Source organism: Sinocyclocheilus grahami, unplaced genomic scaffold, assembly GCF_001515645.1.
Source record: "Sinocyclocheilus grahami isolate Dianchi unplaced genomic scaffold, SAMN03320097.WGS_v1.1 scaffold297.1, whole genome shotgun sequence".
NCBI lineage: Eukaryota > Metazoa > Chordata > Actinopteri > Cypriniformes > Cyprinidae > Sinocyclocheilus > Sinocyclocheilus grahami.
Genome location: NW_015505476.1, coordinates 321,846 through 342,311, shown reverse-complemented (window position 1 = coordinate 342,311; position 20,466 = coordinate 321,846). Strand labels below are relative to the sequence as shown.

The following is a 20,466-nucleotide window of genomic DNA, read 5'->3' as shown; positions in this document are numbered from 1 at the left end:
TCAGGCGTTTATATAACACTCCGCAAATAAAAAAAAACAGATCTCCCTCTTCACTGAAATGAAGTGCATCTTGTGTGTGTGTATATATATATATATATATATATATATATATATATATATATACATACACACACAGAAGATGCACTTCATTTCAGTGAAGAGGAAGATCTGTTTTTTTTTAATTGCAGTGAGTTAGATAAACGCCTGAAATATTAACGTGCATATTTTTATGTGCTGACAGAAAAATTATCAGGTTTAAGCTCTAGAGCTAGTTAACAGAGGTCTGCTGACAGATACTGCCGTGTATAATGATATCCCTTAAATTCCACTTTAAGCGCTTAAAGTTGTCATTCTGTTTCTGAGGGGGCGCGACGGTAATTACGCACAGCTATTGCGAAAGACGTATTATGATAACAAGGGCGTGGCTTCTGAATATTCATTAGGTTACGCAATAGAACGGTAATATTCATGAGCCGGGGATGCTGCGCCCCTTAGCAGAACTATTTCCATCGCCTGCGCAGACATGAGTTCATCCAGCACGTCTGCGCAGGCGATGAGAGGGCGGTGGAGAGTGTGTTTGATGGCCTCGTACAGTCATTTAAAAGGGGCGGGAATATACAAACAGTCCCGCATGTATAAAACTCTTGGAGACGCGTGAAGTGCTGTGGAGTTTGGACATTATGCGTGACATACCGACAGAGAAGAACATGAGGAACATGCTCTCACTACTCACCGTTGTGACTGTTTATCTCGCGGTTTGGGGCGGAATCACTGCGGATGCTCAAGCTGGAGCTGTGTTACGGAACTCCATCAGGCATCTGCCCGCAGCATCCAGTCCGAGTGGCGCGGTGAGCGCGAGCCCGCGCGTTACCGGCACCGCGGACAGCCACGCTCCGGTACGTGATCACGGGATGCTGAAACGCACAGAGGATTTAAGAGGACTCAGTTTCAGATGATTTTTTAATTCCTTTGGGGTTTTATGGCATGCATGTGCTTTTAAAGGAGCCATTCAAATAAAGTTTATTGTGATGCTTTCCTCTTCCACAGTCTCCGCACTGCGCCGCCGATGATGAGTGCAGACTCGGTGAGTTTTGTAACGGCTCTCGCGGAGTTTGTCTCTCGTGCCGCAGGCGGAGGAAGCGCTGCGCTCGTGACGGGATGTGCTGCGCTGGAAATCGATGCATCAATGGTATATACACCAGAGATCGTTTTGTGTTTTATCCATTATAGTTTGTATGAAGGTTCATTTTCCCATTCGTGTCTCTCTCTCAGGTGTGTGTCAACCTGCTGATACAGACGCTACCGGCACGGTAGATGCCGCTCTACCGGTTGGCAACACGGATGAGCCAAATATGCCTGTAACACGTGGGCAGAACTTCACACATCCTAAAAGAACCACCAGCCTACCAAAACCACAGCAGCCACTCAAAGGTGTCAAATCTGTCTTTTCTTTTCCCCCCTTTCATTTTCCTCTCTTCTGCTTCTCATCTTGCCTATTCTACCCGTTTCACCTCATTTAGATTGCTCATCTCTTGTATTTTCTGCTCATCTTCATTCTTCTCATCTTTTCTCCTTTCTTTCTCATTTGGTCTATTCTTGTCTCATCTACTTTCTTCTTGCCTCTTCTCATCTCTATTATGTTCACCTTTCAACTCCTGTCTTTGTCTCATCTTTTCTCTTCTCCATATTGATCTGCCTTATAATGGACTTCTCATCTTTCTTTCGTCTTTCCATTTCTTTTCTCATCTTCGCTCATTTCTTCTCAGACTGTTCATCTGGTCTCTCCTCATCTTTTTTACAGATCATCTCGTCTCTTTTCAGTCTCTCTCTCATCCATTTTGTTTTGGTCTTGTCTCTTTTTTTTTTATATAAAATCCCGAACCTGCTTTGTTACACATTTGTCATCTAGTCTTATCTAATCTCTTTATTTCTCTTGTTGTCTCATCTCTTCTTAAATTCACAAGTCTGATTTCAAAAGTTCCAGTTCTTCTAACATGCTTGATATCACACACATCTGGAGGAGTGAATGCTGATGTGATTTATAATCTGTCAGGTGGCGAGGGCGAGACGTGTCTCAGGTCTTCGGACTGTGTGGAAGGGCTCTGCTGCGCCCGACACTTCTGGTCCCGGATCTGCAAGCCCGTGCTGACGGAGGGGCAGGTGTGCACGCGCCACCGGCGGAAAGGAGCTCACAGTCTGGAGATCTTCCAGCGCTGCAACTGCGGCTCCGGCCTGACCTGCCGAGGCCAAAGAGAGAAACCTGGAGCAGAAAGCCGAAACCTCCACACCTGCCAGCCACGCTGACCCCGCAGAACCGCTCTCTGCTCCACACACACACACACACACCACGCGCACGCATGCAGACACACATGCAGCGGCGGCAAAGGAAAACTGATTCCAAGGAAGGATGCGCCAATAAAAGGACTGATCGTATTTCCTGAATGGATGCAGAGAAACTGCACCGCAGGGATGTTTCTTGTTGTACACTCTGCTATTTAAGACTTTTTCCCCTGGGTCATCACAAAAGGCAGATTGCTTTTGTTTCCCTTTATAAGGAACTTCTTATTCTTCTTGCAGTAAATTACTGTATTGTAAATACGTAGTCAGAAATTGCACTTAACACTGAGCATATGGATCCTGTAAAAGTAGCATTTTATGATTCAAACACATCAATATTGTAAATGTGCAAGCCATATGATTGAGATGGTTATCAGTACTCAATTTTTATTTCAAGCAAATTGTAAAGATGTTTGTGTGATGAAAACATATAAATTACATGATAATAACAATTAATTGACTTTTTACAATTTGTACTGCAATCTAAAGAAACCACTTAGGGAGGTTTTTATAGTCTAATGACATGCACTGTTTGCTTTATTCAGCGGGTTACGCTTCCAGCATCACTTTAACGTGACAAACAATGCAATAAATTCTGTGTAGCAAAGTCGCTTTGGATAAAAAAAAAGTTTCCTAAATGAATAAATGTAAACGTTAATGTGAAGAAGTGTCCTAATTCAATGCATCGAGTTCAGTTCGAAAACAAAAGCTGTCTATGTTTGTGCGATTGTCGATTACCACCGAAAAAAAAAATGTGAACAGTTTGTAAAAATAACCAAAAAATAGTACAAGTGCACTTTAAATTGAAGTCTTTGGACAACCTATGTAACCTTTCTGCATATAGGCTTCCACTGCAACTTCATAGATTTCAATGCATTTTTAATTTTAACTTCTTCGTAAAAACAAACAAGAAGTGCACTTAAAATAAAAGTACTGGGGCAACCAATGCACACTTCCTGCACAGATTTCCACTGCAAATTCATACGTTAATGCTTTTTTTCCTAGAATTAAGATGTGCTGCATGACAACACATCTTTCTTATAGCCAGAAAAAATATATATATATTTTTGATACATGCACTTGAAGCATGTGGACGTGAAGTCAGGTGAATGGCATGTGCAAACAAACTAAAAAAAAACCTGAAGTCATTACTCTTAACATAAAAATCTACTCTACCACGTTCCTCATGCAGTCGCCTGCTTTGGGAGCCCCTAGCGGAAGTTATCATGGCAAATAAACAAGCTCCGAGCTCTGCTGAAGAGCCGTAATCCTTTGGGTAGCCATATCCCTGTCTGCAGAAAAACACCTGACCACATGAAAGCCTGAATGGGCCCAAGCAGCAGAGAAGTACAAAGCTGACAGGAGGATATCAAACGAGAAGAATCCCGAGGAAGTACAAGAGGATCAGCAGCAACAACCTTTGGTGTATCTGGCTAACTTCTAATTAGTCCTGCAGTCAGGCCTGAATTGCTGGTTAATCATAGAGATATCTGACCCTTTAATTACTTTATTATATAGCCTGTTTGGCACGCACACAGCATGTATAGAGCAGTATAGAGCGATTTCAGGATTCACGACGGTAAGCAACTTTATTACTGCGGTCTGTAGTTGATGACATGAAAGGAATAGTTCACCCAAAAAAGAACATTTTGTCATCATTTACTCACTCTTATGTTGTTCCAAACCTGTATAAGTTTCGTTTTTATGTTGAACAAAAAAGAAGATATTCTGAAGAACCAAACAGTTGTTGGTCCCCATTGACTTCCACAGTAGGGAAAGAAATACTATAGAAGTCAATCAACTGTTTGACTTCCAGCATTCTTCAAAATATCTTCTTTTAATGTTCAACATAAGAAAGAAACTCCTACAGGTTTGGAACGACATGAGGGTGAGAAAATGATGACAACATTTTCATTTTCATGTTTTGCACCTGATCAATACAGTTGATCGACCTGAAGCTATAACCACGACTGAAGACATGATGAAAGGTTTGTCTAAAATACAGTGCACTTAAAGGGACAGTTCACCCAAATATAATGTTTCTGTCAACTCACCCTTGTGTCATTCCAAACTGACTTTCTTACACTGCACAGCACAAAAGGAGAAATTTTGAATAATGTGTTTGAACAACGTGAATAAAGATTTCTTTGGCCATACAACAACTTTGTGTACAGAACAGACTGAAATGTAATTTGTCGTCACCCCAGTGAACTGTTGAACTTGAGAGTCAGATTCATGAACGAATCATTCAGTAAACTGATTCACTAAAAGAATCATTCTCAAAATGACAATTTGTTCATAAATCACATTGCTAATTCTCTCATAAATGAACCTGCCAGAGAGCTAGAACGGATGTCAATAACTTACATTTCAGTCTGTTCCTCACACAAGGATATGTCTTCAGAAGCGCACAAGGACTACTTGCATCCATTTTTAGCTGTCCTTCAGTGTAACTGCACAGAAAAGAACAACAAACTACATTCCTCCAAATTTCTTCTTTTGCTTTCACTGGAAGAAAAAGAAACGTTATGAGGGCGAGTGAACGATGAAAGAATCATATTTGAGTGAACTGTTAACTGCCAAAACAAGAAACAAATCAACTCATCATCATTTGTTTGCAGATGCAAAGTTTTTATATTTTGTAATATAATACAATGACATTCATTCATTTTTAAGTGTGGCATATAGTATATGTCTTTTTAGGGCCACTTTTTACAAATCAAATCACAAGATGCTGTTCACATCTCCACAGCAGCTGGCAAATGTCAGAACAAGACTCTTCATTAGTAGGATCATAAAAGAGAGAATTTTCCACTCCTTCATGCTCTTACGGTTAAATGTAACCTTTCTCTCCATCCCTTGACCCTGCTGCCTCTCTCCTTCAGTCTGTCTCTCTCTCTCTGGTGACAGACACTGTGGCTGAAAATTACAGACAGGCAGATCTGTTTAATGATGTCAGGCGTCACAGATTCGAGGCCTCACGAAAACTGACTATTTTAACAGTGCGCATGGAGACTAGAGGAGGAGACGGCCTACACACACACACAATGTGTAGTTTAGGTTTTCTGAGATGTTCTTCTGAGTAACTGTCAAAGTTACTCACCTCCTATCTCGGCCAAATGAGCAAATTACTCAGAAACAAGTCCAAACAAAACCACAGAAGAGCGTTCTGTTACACTGCAGTACAGCTTGCCAACTGTATGTGTGTGCATGTGTGTGCATGTGTGAACCTCTTTTTATTGAAATATAAAATAAAAAATATATAAGTAAATAATTATTATTCTAAATAACAAAATATTATAAAGAAAATTATTACATATAATTTAAAAAATGTATATATATATATGCACACACACATAGATAAATGCATGCATTTATAATATACTATATTTATTACATATTACAAATTTTAGTACAACTCTGGATAACAATTTTTTTTTAAATTGAGACCACTGCAAAATGATCAGTTTCTCTGGATTTACTATTTATAGGTATGTGTTTAAGTAAAATGAGCATTTTTGTTTTATTATAAACTAGTAGTTTTAAAACTACTGACAACATTTCTCCCAAATGCCAAATAAACGTTCTGTCATTTAGAGAATTTATTTGCAGAAATTGACAACTGGTCAAAATAACAAAAAGATGCTGTTTTCATACCTCAAATAATGCACAGAAAACAAGTTCATATTCTTTTTTTAAACAACACGATACTAATGGTTTTAACGTAGGAATAAATCAATATTTCCAATCACAGCCTTGGCATGCTCTCCACCAGCCTTTCACATTGATTTTGGGAGACTTTATGCCACTCCTGATGCAAAAATTCAAGCAGATCAGCTTTGTTTGAAGGAAGCAAGTTTTCTTCCAGGACAACCTTGTGCGTGGCTTGATTCATGCGCCCTTCACAAAGACGTATGTGCCAGATTCCAGCCTTGCTGAAGCACCCCCAGATCATCACTGATCCTCCACCAGATTTCACAGTGAGTGGCTTGTAGGCCTCTCTAGGTCTCTGTCTAACCATTAGATGACCAGGTGAAAGCTGAAAACTGGACTCATCAGAGACAGTCCAATCCTTATGGTCTTTTGCAAAACTCAGTCTGGCACTTCTTTGCTTCTCATTGATGAAGGGCTTTTTTTTCTAGCTTTGCACGACTTAAGCCCTGTTTCGAACCGTCCTCACCATGCACTTCACCCCAGCTGGTGCTTGCCTTTCTTTTTGTAGGTCATCCTACAATTGTTGAGTGACATTGGAATGAGTTGGTGGGCATCCCGGTTAGTGGAGAGTTGTTTTCTTCCTCTGACGGTCTAGCTTTGGCGTCCCCAATGTCATCAGCTTGACCTTGTTCTTATGAGCTGCTGTCTTTGAAATTTTAAGGATGGAAGCAACCTGACACTCACTGTGTCCCTCTGCCAGTAAGCCAGAATTGAACCCTTCCTTTCTTCGATCAAAACTTTTCTTTTCAACTCTTTTGGCATGGCCGACAGTTATTATTTGATTCCAATTGCATTTGAGGTACTACTAGCACTGTTTTTGTCATCCAGCTGGTCTTTCTGCAAGAGGATAGTGATGACCATGGCAGTGTTTTTTATACTTTTCCTCGTTAAATAAGATTTGGTTGAGGTGAACACCTAATCAGTACTTCATTAAGCAGAACAAAGTGTGTCTGTGTTGGAATATATATTTATATACTACCTTCTTATTTTTTATTAATTTATTCTATATAAAATAAAGCAATACTACATGTCATGCAAGTACAGTAAGCGTTTTGTATAAAATTACAGTTCTCTGATGACCTCACACAGCACTTTAGGTTCAACAACAAACAAATAAATCCAACTCGCAACAGTCAAGACTGTTTTTTTTAGTTCACTAACAAAACTGGCATTTGAAGAAATCAGTTTTTGCTCAGCGCTGTGCATTTGAAATATTTTCATATGTCATTTAGCAAGTTTAGTACTTTGTATGAACACAAACACACACACACACACACACAGTGACAGCTTTGTGAGTAATATTTCAGCAGCAGAGGTTTGTGGGGTTTGGGGCAGTCTAGAAACCGTGTTTACGCTGAACCGCTCGTTATTGGGCTGACCACAAACCTCTGCTGGCCACAGGCATGTGTGTGTGTGTGTGTGTGTGTGTGTGTGTGTGTGTGTTTGTGGTGATGGCGTAGATGGGAGGGATCTGCTCCCAAAAACGCCAGTTAAACTCCAGCCCTCGAAAACTGAGTCGAAGCAGAGATCGGACTGCTAACAGCATCATACTCAATGTCTGCATGATGACAATTATCTCATTCATCTATGCAGCACACATTTTTCGTAAGCGTTGGAGTGCAAAACAGAATTGCATCACCTCTCTGACCACGAAACATGGGTGGGTTGTTTTTGTCGTCTCCATACAGCACTGCCGAAATTACAAAGGTGATGGTTGATTTCAGAGATAATGTTGCAACAAACATCTGACATACCTCTGAATAATTGATTCACGGTTGATTTCTTTGGCACAGGTGCACAGCAATTCAATGTTACTGGTTGCCGCACAAAAACAATGTTGAGCCTTGTTCTCGGTGGGAATGTCCGTCTTCATTAGAGACTTCCAAGCAGCTTCTCACCTGGCACGAGTGTGTTTTTACCACGCTTATCTAAACAGTCTCAGAACGGGTGTCATTCCTTATACCCAGCAGATCTGCTCTTAAAGCTCCATTCATCTTTGTGCCGCGGTCTCTGTGACGGTCAGAGGAAGGCGGTTGCGCAAAGAGAGAACTGGCATCGCTAATTAAACTCATTTCATGCTGCAGCTAGCTGAGCTAAACTATCAAAACAAACAATTAAAAAGACTTTTGTTCTAAGTGAACGGTAAACAGCTCAGAGCCGTTTAAGCTCATAGGGAAAGTGCCTATATCTGGGTTATTTCAGTTAACGTTATAGTTCACACAGAAACTAAAATTCTGTCAACATTTACTCAACCTCATTTAGCTACTCTTTGAAATGTTTGTTAGGTTTTTGAAATCAGTGAGGTTTGTTCTAAAGCCTGATGCACCGTATCGCATAAAAAGCATAAATGAAATCTGTTCTTCGTATCTTATTTCTTCACAAGACTTGAATGAAATTGCTTGATTTATATGGATGCAGTTTTCGATGCCTTTATGACCTTTTTGGATCCAAGTTTTGGTGACCTGGACTTTCAATGGAGGGACAGACAGTAACCTCTCGGGTTTCAAGAAAAACATCTTGATTTGCGTTTCGAAGATTAACCAAAGTCTTTGGGTTTGGAACGACGCGAGGGTCAGTATTTGATGGCAGAATGTTCATTTTTGGGTGAACTAGCCCTTTAGGTATCAACTTTGTTTCAGATGTTTCTCCTGAAATGCATTAGGATAAATACAAACAGAATGAATCTACTGCTGACTTACAGTAAAATGTGCAGAACATAGTAGCTCAGATTATGTGGTCATGGAAGAATTTGATAAGAACTGTTTGAGATATTTAAATTTTGATTGCAGACTTTAGTATCTTGGCAGATCTTAGTACAGTCTGAGACTTGATATTTCAGAAGACACATGATATTTCAAGGGGTCTATACACAAAAAAAAATTTGGGTTTGGAACGACGCGAGGGTCAGTATTTGATGGCAGAATGTTCATTTTTGGGTGAACTAGCCCTTTAGGTATCAACTTTGTTTCAGATGTTTCTCCTGAAATGCATTAGGATAAATACAAACAGAATGAATCTACTGCTGACTTACAGTAAAATGTGCAGAACATAGTAGCTCAGATTATGTGGTCATGGAAGAATTTGATAAGAACTGTTTGAGATATTTAAATTTTGATTGCAGACTTTAGTATCTTGGCAGATCTTAGTACAGTCTGAGACTTGATATTTCAGAAGACACATGATATTTCAAGGGGTCTATACACAATTTTTTTTTTAATTTTGACAGGAAATGACTATAAAAATGCAACAGTGAAACCTGTTAATTGGTTAACTGTATGTTTTCTATCCTAATGGTGTGAGTGCACCGAGTCATTTTTACCCATCATCCCTTGTAACTCACCCTGCAGGCTGCGTAGTCATCATGGTGAAATGTCAGTCTGGAGGGGCGTCTGTGATTTGAGACCCTCATGTGGCATCCAGACAGACACTGGAGCCCTCGCTGGGACGACAGCCGACTGCTGGTTTGATCCATGCCGGTGTCCCTGTCTGATGCATCCACACACACAAACACACTTCTTCATTTTTCCTGTCATGTACCATAAAACAAAATAACACTTTCTTCTTTTTATGTGTAAGTGTAAATATTATAACTATGAGACATTTTCCACAAGCAGAAGATTTTGAGATTTACATGACCACAAAAATACACTTCAGTCAGATTTAAAAATGTGTGAATAGCATTGCATTACATAACGAATACTAAACCAAGAGGCAACTATTTAACCCCCTGAGCCTCTTCATTCACACTTGGTACCTTCACAGTTAAAAGAGACAGAAGCCTTGACCAAACTGAGAGACCATTTTGAAGGCTCAGGAAACCTTTGCAGGTGTTTTGAGTTGATTAGCTGATTGGCATGTCACCATATTCTAATTTGTTGAGATAGTGAATTGGTGGGTTTTTGTTAAATGAGAGCCAAAATCATCACAATTAAAAGAACCAAAGACTTAAACTACTTCAGTCTGTGTGCATTGAATTTATTTAATACAGGAGTTTCACAATTTGAGTTGAATTACTGAAATAAATGAACTTTTCCATGACATTCTAATTTATTGAGATGCACCTGTACTTTTTTTTTAAATATATTTTTGTTCAATAAAATTGTCATTATTATTTAGAATTTGGGTGGCATTTTATGATACTATGCAATATTTAGAAAAAAAATTTTTTAATAATGTTTGAGTTGATTTTATAATTTTATAATATTTGAGTTGATGTCTTCTTTCTTTCAAATTGAGACTTTGACATTTTAATGTCTGCCGTCAAACACCATTTAATCTCACTGCAAACAACTGTGATATTAACAAGACGTAATCCGTGACATTTTGTATCCTAATGGTGTAGGATAGTCAAATAAAATTATGTTTGGTGTAAGTTTCGAAATACTTTTAATACAGTATATTTTTAATACAACATATCTGCTGTTTTGTCATCTTGGGATCAGTTGGTTAAAAGTTTGATATTTTATTATATAAAGCAAAAAAATTCCAATACTTCAGTGTGTCTTGAGTGTTCAAATACTTTGTGTATCCATACCCAGGGCTCTAACATATCGCTGACCCACCTGCTGTCCTCAGGTGAGTCTGGTGCATGGCCTACGGTTGTGTTGGCCTCTTTATTCCCTGCCACAATCTGCCCATTGTTTACCAAAATAATAAAACAATATTCTGCGTCTGGAGTGGCTGCCAGACTAAACAGAACAAATGAAGAACTCCTGGGGTCCGCTGATGCCAGGCCTGTTGCGAATTAGCATGCTTTCACATTTGTTTTGGCTTGGCCGAGAGCAGGGTAACATTTAGTGTTTTAAGAGCCCATCCCAGTTTTAAAAACCCACAAAATTCAGCTTAAGTTCACACAGCAGCTCTGTTCCAAAACCTAGTGAGCTGCCCTGCTATCTGCTGCCTACACAGGCCTGTCGTGGATGCTGTCTGAGGTGTGATGCTAAGCAGAAGTAATGAAGAGAAATGAGAAAATATGTAAAAAAAGAAAAGAAAAAAGTATGACAGGAAACTCCATCCTCATTGAGATAATTCTGTTTTTAGTTGCATTTTAAAATAATCTTGAGTAGAATTGTTCTGTTCGTGATGACACATGAATCAAAGAAGAATTTTTTCCTAACCACAATTTACTTCAATGTCACAAAAGTACAAGAATGTATGTGGCAGATTTAAAGATAATGAACATGTTTTTTCTCTCTCAGGGGAAGAATGAGGCAGTTTTGTCCTTATCAAGGAGGATATGAAAATGTATTATATCTTGTTATAATTACTTAATTTGAGCTAGAATTCCTTGCCGGAAAAATCCACCTTAAGACGTGTATTGGAATGTGTTTGTCAACTGGAATAAAGCTTGAATAAAATAAAATATAAATATTACACAAAAAACTTGATATAACACTGATATGTTACATTGAGAACTAAGTGAAATAAGTAACAATTACTAAAACTGAAAAAGCTTAATAGAAATATGAAGGAAAAAATGTCAAAAAGACAAATAAAACTAAAATGAAAACTGAAAAATAAAAAAGCTAATGTAAAATATTAATAGAAATTATAATAGTATATAAATAACACTACAATAACACTGGTTCTAAGCAGGAAGATCATCTTGGAGAAGCAACAAAGCAGCTAAGTGAAGGTAACTAGTCAACCAGGAAATGGAACCAGTATTTCTTTTGACTTGTCTGACATCTTGGATGGTTTTACTGCTCTAGTTACAATGCATTATGAGATTACTTCACCTGCAAAAGATACATGCGATGTATCTATGGCTCACAATGTTTTGGAATAGAGCTTTGGAACTGATTTAAATAACACTGCTTTCCTGCTGCTCCGCAGCTCTGTCTACTCTGATTTTGACATAAAACTTAACATAAATCTGCAATTAGATACATGATGCTGTTGGTTTATGTGCATCTTTAAATATGCATCATTTCAGCAGTTACAAAAATATGTGAAAAATTCACATACGATCCAAAACTTCATCCAGGCATTTAACTTAGTGAGGTTCGTAAGATGGATGATTATGGAAATCATCTGTCCTCAAATTCCATGTGTCATCAGTGATATAAATCGATACTTTTTTCTTTTTAAAGAGGAGCAAAATGCATTCATAATATAAAAGAAACCATTTTCTGTATATTTCATAAGGGTTTATTTATCAGTGCGTTCGCAAATGCATTTTTAAATGGCTCCATATGTTGGGGATGCCAGAAAACAGGCATTAAAGCATCCAACAATGAAAATTTGCTGAAAGGTGTAGATGGTTTTGTTTCTTCACTGAAGCAGATTTGGAGAATTTAGCATGACATCACTTACTCACTAATGGATCCTCTGCAAGTGCATGGGTGCCGTGAGAATGAGAGTTTAAACCGCTAATAAAAACATCACAATAATCCATAAAACTCCAGTCTATCAATTATCATTTTGTGAAGCAAAAAAATGCATGTTTTTTTAACAATAAACTGTTGCTTCTGTCTAAAACACAAGTCCTCTATCCATAGTATTGCTTGCTCCAGTAAAAACAATGTCTCATCTGAATCAGGAGAGAAATATGCACAGATAGGAGATGGACCTTCCCACTGGATGACGCGTTATTATGGACTCTATGGATTATGTCATGTTGACCAGAAGTGAATGTGATAGTTTAAAGTTAGAACATCTTAATGATGGATTTGTTTCTTACCAACAGGCAGCTTTTCACTTCACAAGACATTAACTGATGGACTGGATTACTGTGATGATTTTATCAGCTGTTTGGACTCTCATTCTTAAGGATATCTATTCAATGCATTGGTTCATTGGTGAGTGATGTAATGCTACATTTCTCCAAATTAACTCTGAATAAGAAACAAACTCATCTACATCTTGGATGGCTTGAGGGTGACCGCATAGAAACAAACCACACAGAAATGGCTTCGCAACGACATTGTACAAAACACCATTTGCGTTTTTCTTCAGAGAATGTAAAAAACATTTTCAACAATCTATTCAATTGATTGCGCACCTTCATCACTTCATTAACTGATGGCCTGTCATTTGTTAAGTAATCACTGTGTCGACCGATGAAGTTTAATTAGGAACATTTCACTCTCATCAGTCATCACGTTTAATCTCTTCATGACATCATAACGCCCTGCTCTGTCCACAAAATTAGACACCTTTTGTTTGACACGTCTGAGCAGCACGGAGAATGACAGGCACAAGCCGGCTTTGATCTCCGTGAGGAGCCGACTGGATTTCTTTCGCTCATCCATGGGGTGAAGCGAGAGGTTAAATCAAAGGCGTTTATCTGCTGAGAGGCCACTGCCATCTCATCACGCTGTAAAAACATTTGCTCATTCACACCTGCTTTCAAAGTACCTGGCTACAGCCCTTGTCAGGTGTGATCAGAGACTATTATAGGCGCCACAGGTTCATATGAGTCTAGAGAAAAGTTCAACAGCAAGAGGGCATTTCACTTCAATCATTGCTAGAAGTCATTAAATATGGGTCCGATAGCGAGAAAAGCCCATCGAAAAGAAGAACTTCCTGTCCTGAAGACAAACACTGAAGTATTTAACCAAGAAAACAAAGAAATATGACTTCCAGAAAGTACAGTTGGATGTTTATTCCCAGAACTGGCCTAAAGATGGGACCCAGTAAATAATGCAGAAATGCAGCAGCTGTTGTCTGCTGCGTCTTCTAACTGGATGTGATGGGTAAATGTCTAATGCTTTGGGGGTCTGTGTGTGTCCCTCCGTGTTGAGGTTTTGTTGCCTGTGTGTGTTCTGTCAACCTGGGTGGCTGAATTATACATCTCTCGTGACACATTAAGTGTGGCCCATACATTTACAGAGCAACGACACACAAATCAGAGCAGGCTAGAGCCGTTTTGCCCCATGTTAGGTCATGTATTGATCCCAAATTATCTTTTTTTTTCCTTTCATAATGTCACATGGACTAAATCTCTAAATAAAGGTTCTTTATTGGCATTGATGGCTTCATGAACAATCTTCAGAACATTTCCATTGCACAAACGGGTTCTTTAAAGTGGAAAGGGGTTCTTTAGATTATTAAAATGTTCTTCAGATTAAGCAAAAATTGTTATTTTTAAGAACTTTTCACTGAAAGTTTGCATCACTGCAGAAAGCCGAGTTACAGCAATGAGAATATGATCATGAAATATTGAAGAATTTTTCTGACTATTAACTTTAGCCTACTTCTTTCTCATCACGTTTGACATTTAAAAAATTCTGCTGACATGTACTGTACCTCTCTCACTGCAATTCAGTCAGGAACAGAACTTCAGGAACAGCACTGACAAAAAAAATGCATAAATGTTTAATGTTTACAAATGCCAGCAGTGATTTCAAATCAGGGCAATTTTTAAATAATTTTGCATTATGAACATGAAATTTCAAGCTGTTTCAGGTAGCATTATCCTGCAAGCTGACATGCTATAAATCATTAAAACTACATTGTTTTACTACACCATTCTGTATAATTGTTAGCATGTGCGGTTTTTAAAACCTAACATAAAGAGATTACATGGATTACTTGTCACACTGCAGGACTATTTAAAATGAACTAGTGAAGGCACATTGCCTTGAACACATGCACATTTAAACTTAATATTTTGATGTTTGATAAAATTAAATGTTAACATGGAGAACAAAATGTATCACAGAAAAAAACATGTAAAAAAAAAAAATCACATCAACATCTTAGAATGATTTTCGATGGATCATGTGACACTAAAGACTGTGGGTATAATGGCTGCTGAAAATTCACAGGAATAAATTACATTTTAAAATCTATTCAAATAGACAGCGAACACATTAAAAAAAAATCTTCCTGACCCCAAACTTTGAATGGTAGTTGTACGTATCAACCACACAAATGTATATACACAAAATGTGCTTCTGGGACGAAATACACATTTTAAAAGAATTGACCACTTGTTTTTCATTCTAAAAAAAAGAATTCATCTAGGAATAAAATTCAGCCATGAATTTACTAATTTCCACCAGCGAGGCCGTGGTGTTTGGAGTTGTCGTGAAAAGCTCTGTTGATCCAGAGGAACGCTCATGACACGCTGCTGTCCGTGATTACCATACCACAGCAGTGCCATTGTAGATCTTTACTGCAATTTGCATTCCTTCCTGATAAAGTGATGATCACTGGACAGAGAGAAGCTGGCCTCAAAGGAATTGACCTCAGGGCCTGATGGCATCTCCTGATTAGAGGGAAACTTGCTGCATAATGTTTTAATTCACATCTGTGTGCCCTCTCTTTACACTGCCAATTTCTCTCTTCCTGTTCTCTCGCTCTCTGCATCCTTCCCTCAAGTATCTCCTCAATCCTCCACTTATTCTCTCTCACTGTCCCTCTGTCTACATACTTCAAGCCCCTTTTTTAATCTTTCCTCATCCCTCCCTTCCTCTGTTTCTTTATCTCTCGCCCTCTTTCTCTCTTCCCTCACTTTGTAGTGCTCCTGGCATCCTTATCATGAATCGATCATGTCTTTGTGATGAAAGGAACTGCCTTCATTTCCACAGGAATGCGCCCCTCTCAGTGTCCATATGGAAACACTTGCCAGACAGATTGGTTCTGTTTTTTGCTCTTCCCTAGAGCATCAGACACGACTGATCGCGCTGTACATGTCCAGAATAGAGCGATATTAGGGGGGCACGATAAGAAAAGAGAAGACGCTTTCAACAAAATAACAGTACACACCCCTGCTAAAGAAACATCCTAAACCAGACTAAGCTGGTTTGCTGGTTTTCTCTAGTTTCCCAGCCTGGTCTTCTGCCCATGTTTAGAGGGGTTTTAATAAAATTAAAATAACATTTTATGCAAGACTTAAAAATAGAAAAAATACAGATGATAAATCAGAAAATATAACCAAAAAATAATATGGGGTACTTTTAAATAAAAATGAAAAGACTTTTCTGCTGACATGGACCTTCTGCCTGTAATTCAGTCAGGACTTGAATGAAGATTTTAAAAAAATCAAGATGTTTGATGTTTACATAAAATCCCAGCAGTGCTTTCAAGTCTGGGCGATATTTAAATAATTTTTCATTTTAGTATTTATGAACATGGAATTGCAAGCCGTTTCAGCAGTATCCAGATTTCAAACAGGGAGAACAGCTAAACCAGTTAAAAACTGGCTAATTGGTTAGACTGGGAGATCTGCTTTAACCAGGTTTTATCAGCAAACTCTCTTAGGTTGGGGTTTTATTCTTTTTTTTTTTTTTTTTTTTTAATTTTTGTGCTGTCATTCCCCTTCTAGAACGCACAAGTGTCGATTCTCTATAAACCAATCAACGTTCTGCAATGAGTCTAGCTCCACCCTTTAGGTACCGGACTACTGTGCTAAGGTACCCCAACGGAAGGGTTCCATAAAAACGGTGTGGTACGGTTCGCTAATTTGGTACCATTCACAAATTCTGACAACGGAAATGGAAATAATTGCATACCGTCCTGTACTGAACCATACCGCTTGGAAACGAGGCTTAAGCTACTGGTTTAAATGTGTAGATTTTTTTTTTAATGCAAAGTGAGCCAAACATTTTTTTGAAAAATAATATCACCCTTCAAGAACAATTTACATGATTTACTCATCCTTATGTACGTCTATTCCACAAGAACTGCACGCTATTCGTGCGCTAAAAGTTAATCCACCAGAACAATTTTTTGGTTTTTGGCAATTTCTTGGTAAATTTTAATAAAATTTGCTTACACTCTGGAAGGGCATTCCTTCTGATGACGTCAGTTTGACGACTTCGGGAGAATATCCTTAACCACTCCCTTTCAACGGTTAGTTTGCTGTGAGCGAGAAGGAGGAACGCTGAAATAAAAACCCGGCCCTCTATTCAACATTTCTTTTCAATTGGAAATGCGTCACAATACTGAAGTTGGCAGCAACATCTGGTTAATGCAGACTTCAATGTACTCAGCCTTATGTCACACACAGAAGGGACAGGGATTGTCAAGCTCTAAAATGACAAAAAAAAGCATGATATATGATATGATGCAAGCACTTTATTCCAAACCTTATAAAGCCATTTGATAGCTTTGTGTGAAGAACAGACTGACATTTACAGGGAAAAGCTTCTCTGCTGTAGCTTTCAAATCAAATATGGCTCCATTAGAGCATAGAGACACACACGAACCAATAGTGTTTGTTGGCATGTCTGACACACCTTTTGTGTTTTTTAGAGAAGTAAATCAGTTAAATATGGCTAAGCTATTGCTTGGCTTCAGAAGACTATAACATGTATGATTATGTTGTATGATGTTAGCTAGAATTACTGTGACAAAATATACCTGTGGTTTAGGGCAACTTCATACATACAGTACACTAAAAATCAACTTGTGAATAAATTAAATACTATATATCCGCAGGGTGCGAATTACGGGGGGGGGGCGGGGTTTGACCCCCCTAAAGAAGGATTGATCCCCCCCCTGATGGACGTCAAAACTAGATGTAAGGAGGGGTGGTCAGATAGAAAGTAGGCTAGCCTACGCATAATATGGAGATTTACTTGTAAATATTAATATGTATTTCTATAGCTCTGACTGATTTCAAAATATAATTTTGGTAGCCCCTGAAATGGGTCGTATTGACAGTACCTGAGCGGTTGAAGAATACGCTATACACTCTTAAAAATAAAGGTGCTTCAAAAGGTTCTTCACAGCGATGCCATAGAAGAACCATTTTTGGTTCCACAAAGAACCATTCAGTCAAAGGTTCTTTAAAGAACCATCGCTTTCTTACCTTTTTGTAATCTGAAGAACCTTCTTTCGCCACAAAGAACCTTTTGTCAAACAAAAAGGTTCTTCAGATGTTAAAGGTTCTTTATGGAACCATTTAGACAAAAAGGTTCTTCTATGTCATCGTGAAGCACCTTTATTTTTAAGAGTGTAGCGCTCATTCAAAGACGTGCATTTATTGCTTGGACTGAGCAAGAACACCTGAAATGCATGTGCAGATTCAGTCGAGAGATAAAGTTTACCCTCTTCAACTTAAGAGGGTAAACTGTGAGGGTAAACAGAGGGTTCAGCTGTTGAGCTGAATTCACGGAGAAAACTATTTACTAAAATAACCACAACATTAACAGCAACGCTAATATACAAGCGTGTGGTAATGTTAGTCAGATGCGCATGAAAGTTGCACGTGTTACTATAACAAACACTGCATGTTTTCTTTCAAAATCATCATTGGCGTTTAGAAAGACAATAATAGGTTGCATAAAAGTTTTTAACCTACAATAAAAATGAAGATAAGGTGTGAATCATTACATTTTAGACACATTGGCAGTTTCGGCAACAAAAATTAGGAGAACTGATGTGTGTCTCTGATCAACACACAGAATCCAAGTTTTTTAACGAATCGACTGAATCAATGATTCAGCCATTCATAAAGGCAGTCACTTGTGCCTTGTCCAAATACCCACACTTGCGGTCTTTGCACTTGACCACTTATATGATGTATTTCCTGTATTTGGTCCAAGTGTTCAAGTCAGCATGAAGACCATAAGTGTGTGTAGAACTTTTCATTACCTGATGGGACACACTTATAGTGTTGTAAAAACGCAAGTGTTTACAGAGTTTTATTTTTATTTTCAATACTTTGCATTTTAAAATCAACTTCTAAATGTCTGTTCAGTAACAGATGACACAATTTAATTTCTGGTGCTTCTAATTAAGTGATAAAAAGCAGTTGCAAATGTTGTACAAAATAAATATACTAATCTTTGCAGCAATAACATGTGTAGCACTTTGTTTTTACTACCAAATTATATGTAATATCTTATTATTAATTATATTTAACTTGCATTGGAAAGGTTTCCGTGCCCTCTCGTGCGATCTTGGCAAAAAGTCTCACGATTTATTTCCAGAACATGATGCATGATGGGATACACTAAGCCTCTAATACCGCTCCGGAGCAGTATTCGAGATAGTGTGGGTTTAGTGTGCGTTAAGGGCACTGCGCTTTGGCGTTTTTACGACCTGGGACAGTCCTGTACACTTACTTCCTGTCGCGCCCACGCGCTCTCAAGTGGCCAAGACCTCAAGAGTGGGTATTTGGACAAGGCATTGCTTAGTTTCTGAATGAATCAGCCGTGTGAACGAATCGATTGAATGAATGACTGAATCATTCACTTATTAAGACAGGGATTTGTCACCACCTACTGGCGTTTTTAGTTTTATATTTAGAGTATTGTTTCTTTTTAAAAATAATTTTATATTTCGCTAGCCTATTTATTTGTATTGTTGTATGTTGAATTAAAATATTTATTTCTAAAGCTACTTTTTTGTAATGTCTATTCAGTGGTTTTTTTCTAAATTAACACAATAACTATTATCTTTAATAACAACTTTATCTTTAATTAATCGGCACATGATGTGCATGTTAATTAATTAATCTTATTAATTTGAGATTAATTTGATTAATTAATTGGAACATTATGTAATTAATTAGATTTTTTTTTAACAAGCCCTATTTAAAACATGAGAAATACGAAATAAGAATTGAAATATAAATCAATAAAACAATTTAATGCATCCTTGCTAAATAAAATAAAAAATGTAATATTTTAAATGGTAGTATATATACCAATATAAATTTAAGAGTGGCTTAAGTACTTTATGGGGCCACTGGGATGCACTATAAAGTTTTTCGCATACACTGAAATGGACAGAATAATCTCTGAGTTCAGAGGTGTGAAAGTTGTGGTTTTCTCCTATAATCGTCCGACAGTTGAGCGAACAGAATTCTGATATGTGGTCACCCGACGTCATCCGTTCTGTTGGAGGGTATTTACTAATATGCCACTGATGGTCCCTCAGCTGCCAGTAACTCTGTCTGGGTAGAAATGTTGGATTTGTTTTGCTCTGCTAAGTGGTTTTCAGCTTCTTACTTGTGCACCACAAGCATCCTGGACATTTTAATGGAAACCATATATATGAGAACCGTATAGCTCATTTTTGGGGGTTTATGAATAATAATGCTGCTCTATTGAGCTAGCAGAGGATTCGGAGGGCAACTTATCACAAGGAGCGGCTGGTATTGCATATTAAGAGAGCATTTGCATTCACATATCTCTTAAATGTGGCGCATGTAAGCTATGGAAATAATGCATGAAGTATTTATACTATTAAAAAAAGAACACGACTTTGCACTCGTCGCCCGTTTACAGGTGTCACATGCTCACGCAAACATGTTTACACACCCTTTAACCTTTCCAAGAGGAGCAAACATTTCTCCTGCAGTCCTGTTTGGGATTCATCCAGACCACTACAGCTGCCTCAGTTCAACACTAATTGTTTGGGTCTGAATACCAGGGCAGTATTTTTTACTGAACACTTAGTTGTTAGTTATCCAAGAAAGCCACAAAGCAGCTTTCTAAAATGATGGCGAATGCCAGC

At 38.2% G+C, this 20,466-nt stretch overlaps 1 protein-coding gene and 1 long non-coding RNA gene across 2 annotated transcripts in view; one reads left to right on the top strand and one right to left on the bottom strand.

Moving 5' to 3' along the window:
- The first annotated feature begins 367 nt into the window (after positions 1–367).
- Positions 368–2,534, top strand: LOC107601033 (dickkopf-related protein 1-like). Its single transcript, XM_016293046.1, has 4 exons — positions 368–896; positions 1,048–1,189; positions 1,273–1,431; positions 2,054–2,534. Exons 1-4 carry the CDS (start codon positions 681–683, stop codon positions 2,302–2,304), a joined length of 768 nt encoding a protein of 255 aa, XP_016148532.1. The 5' UTR covers positions 368–680; the 3' UTR covers positions 2,305–2,534.
- A 6,863-nt stretch (positions 2,535–9,397) lies between these two features.
- LOC107601034 (uncharacterized) overlaps positions 9,398–20,466 on the bottom strand; it is a 47,283-nt gene continuing 36,214 nt past the window's right edge. Inside the window, exons 3-4 of the long non-coding RNA XR_001610875.1 lie at positions 14,302–14,346; positions 9,398–9,537 (exon numbers count right to left, since the gene is read on the bottom strand). This is a non-coding gene — a long non-coding RNA (uncharacterized lncRNA). The remainder of the gene's footprint in view (positions 9,538–14,301; positions 14,347–20,466) is intronic.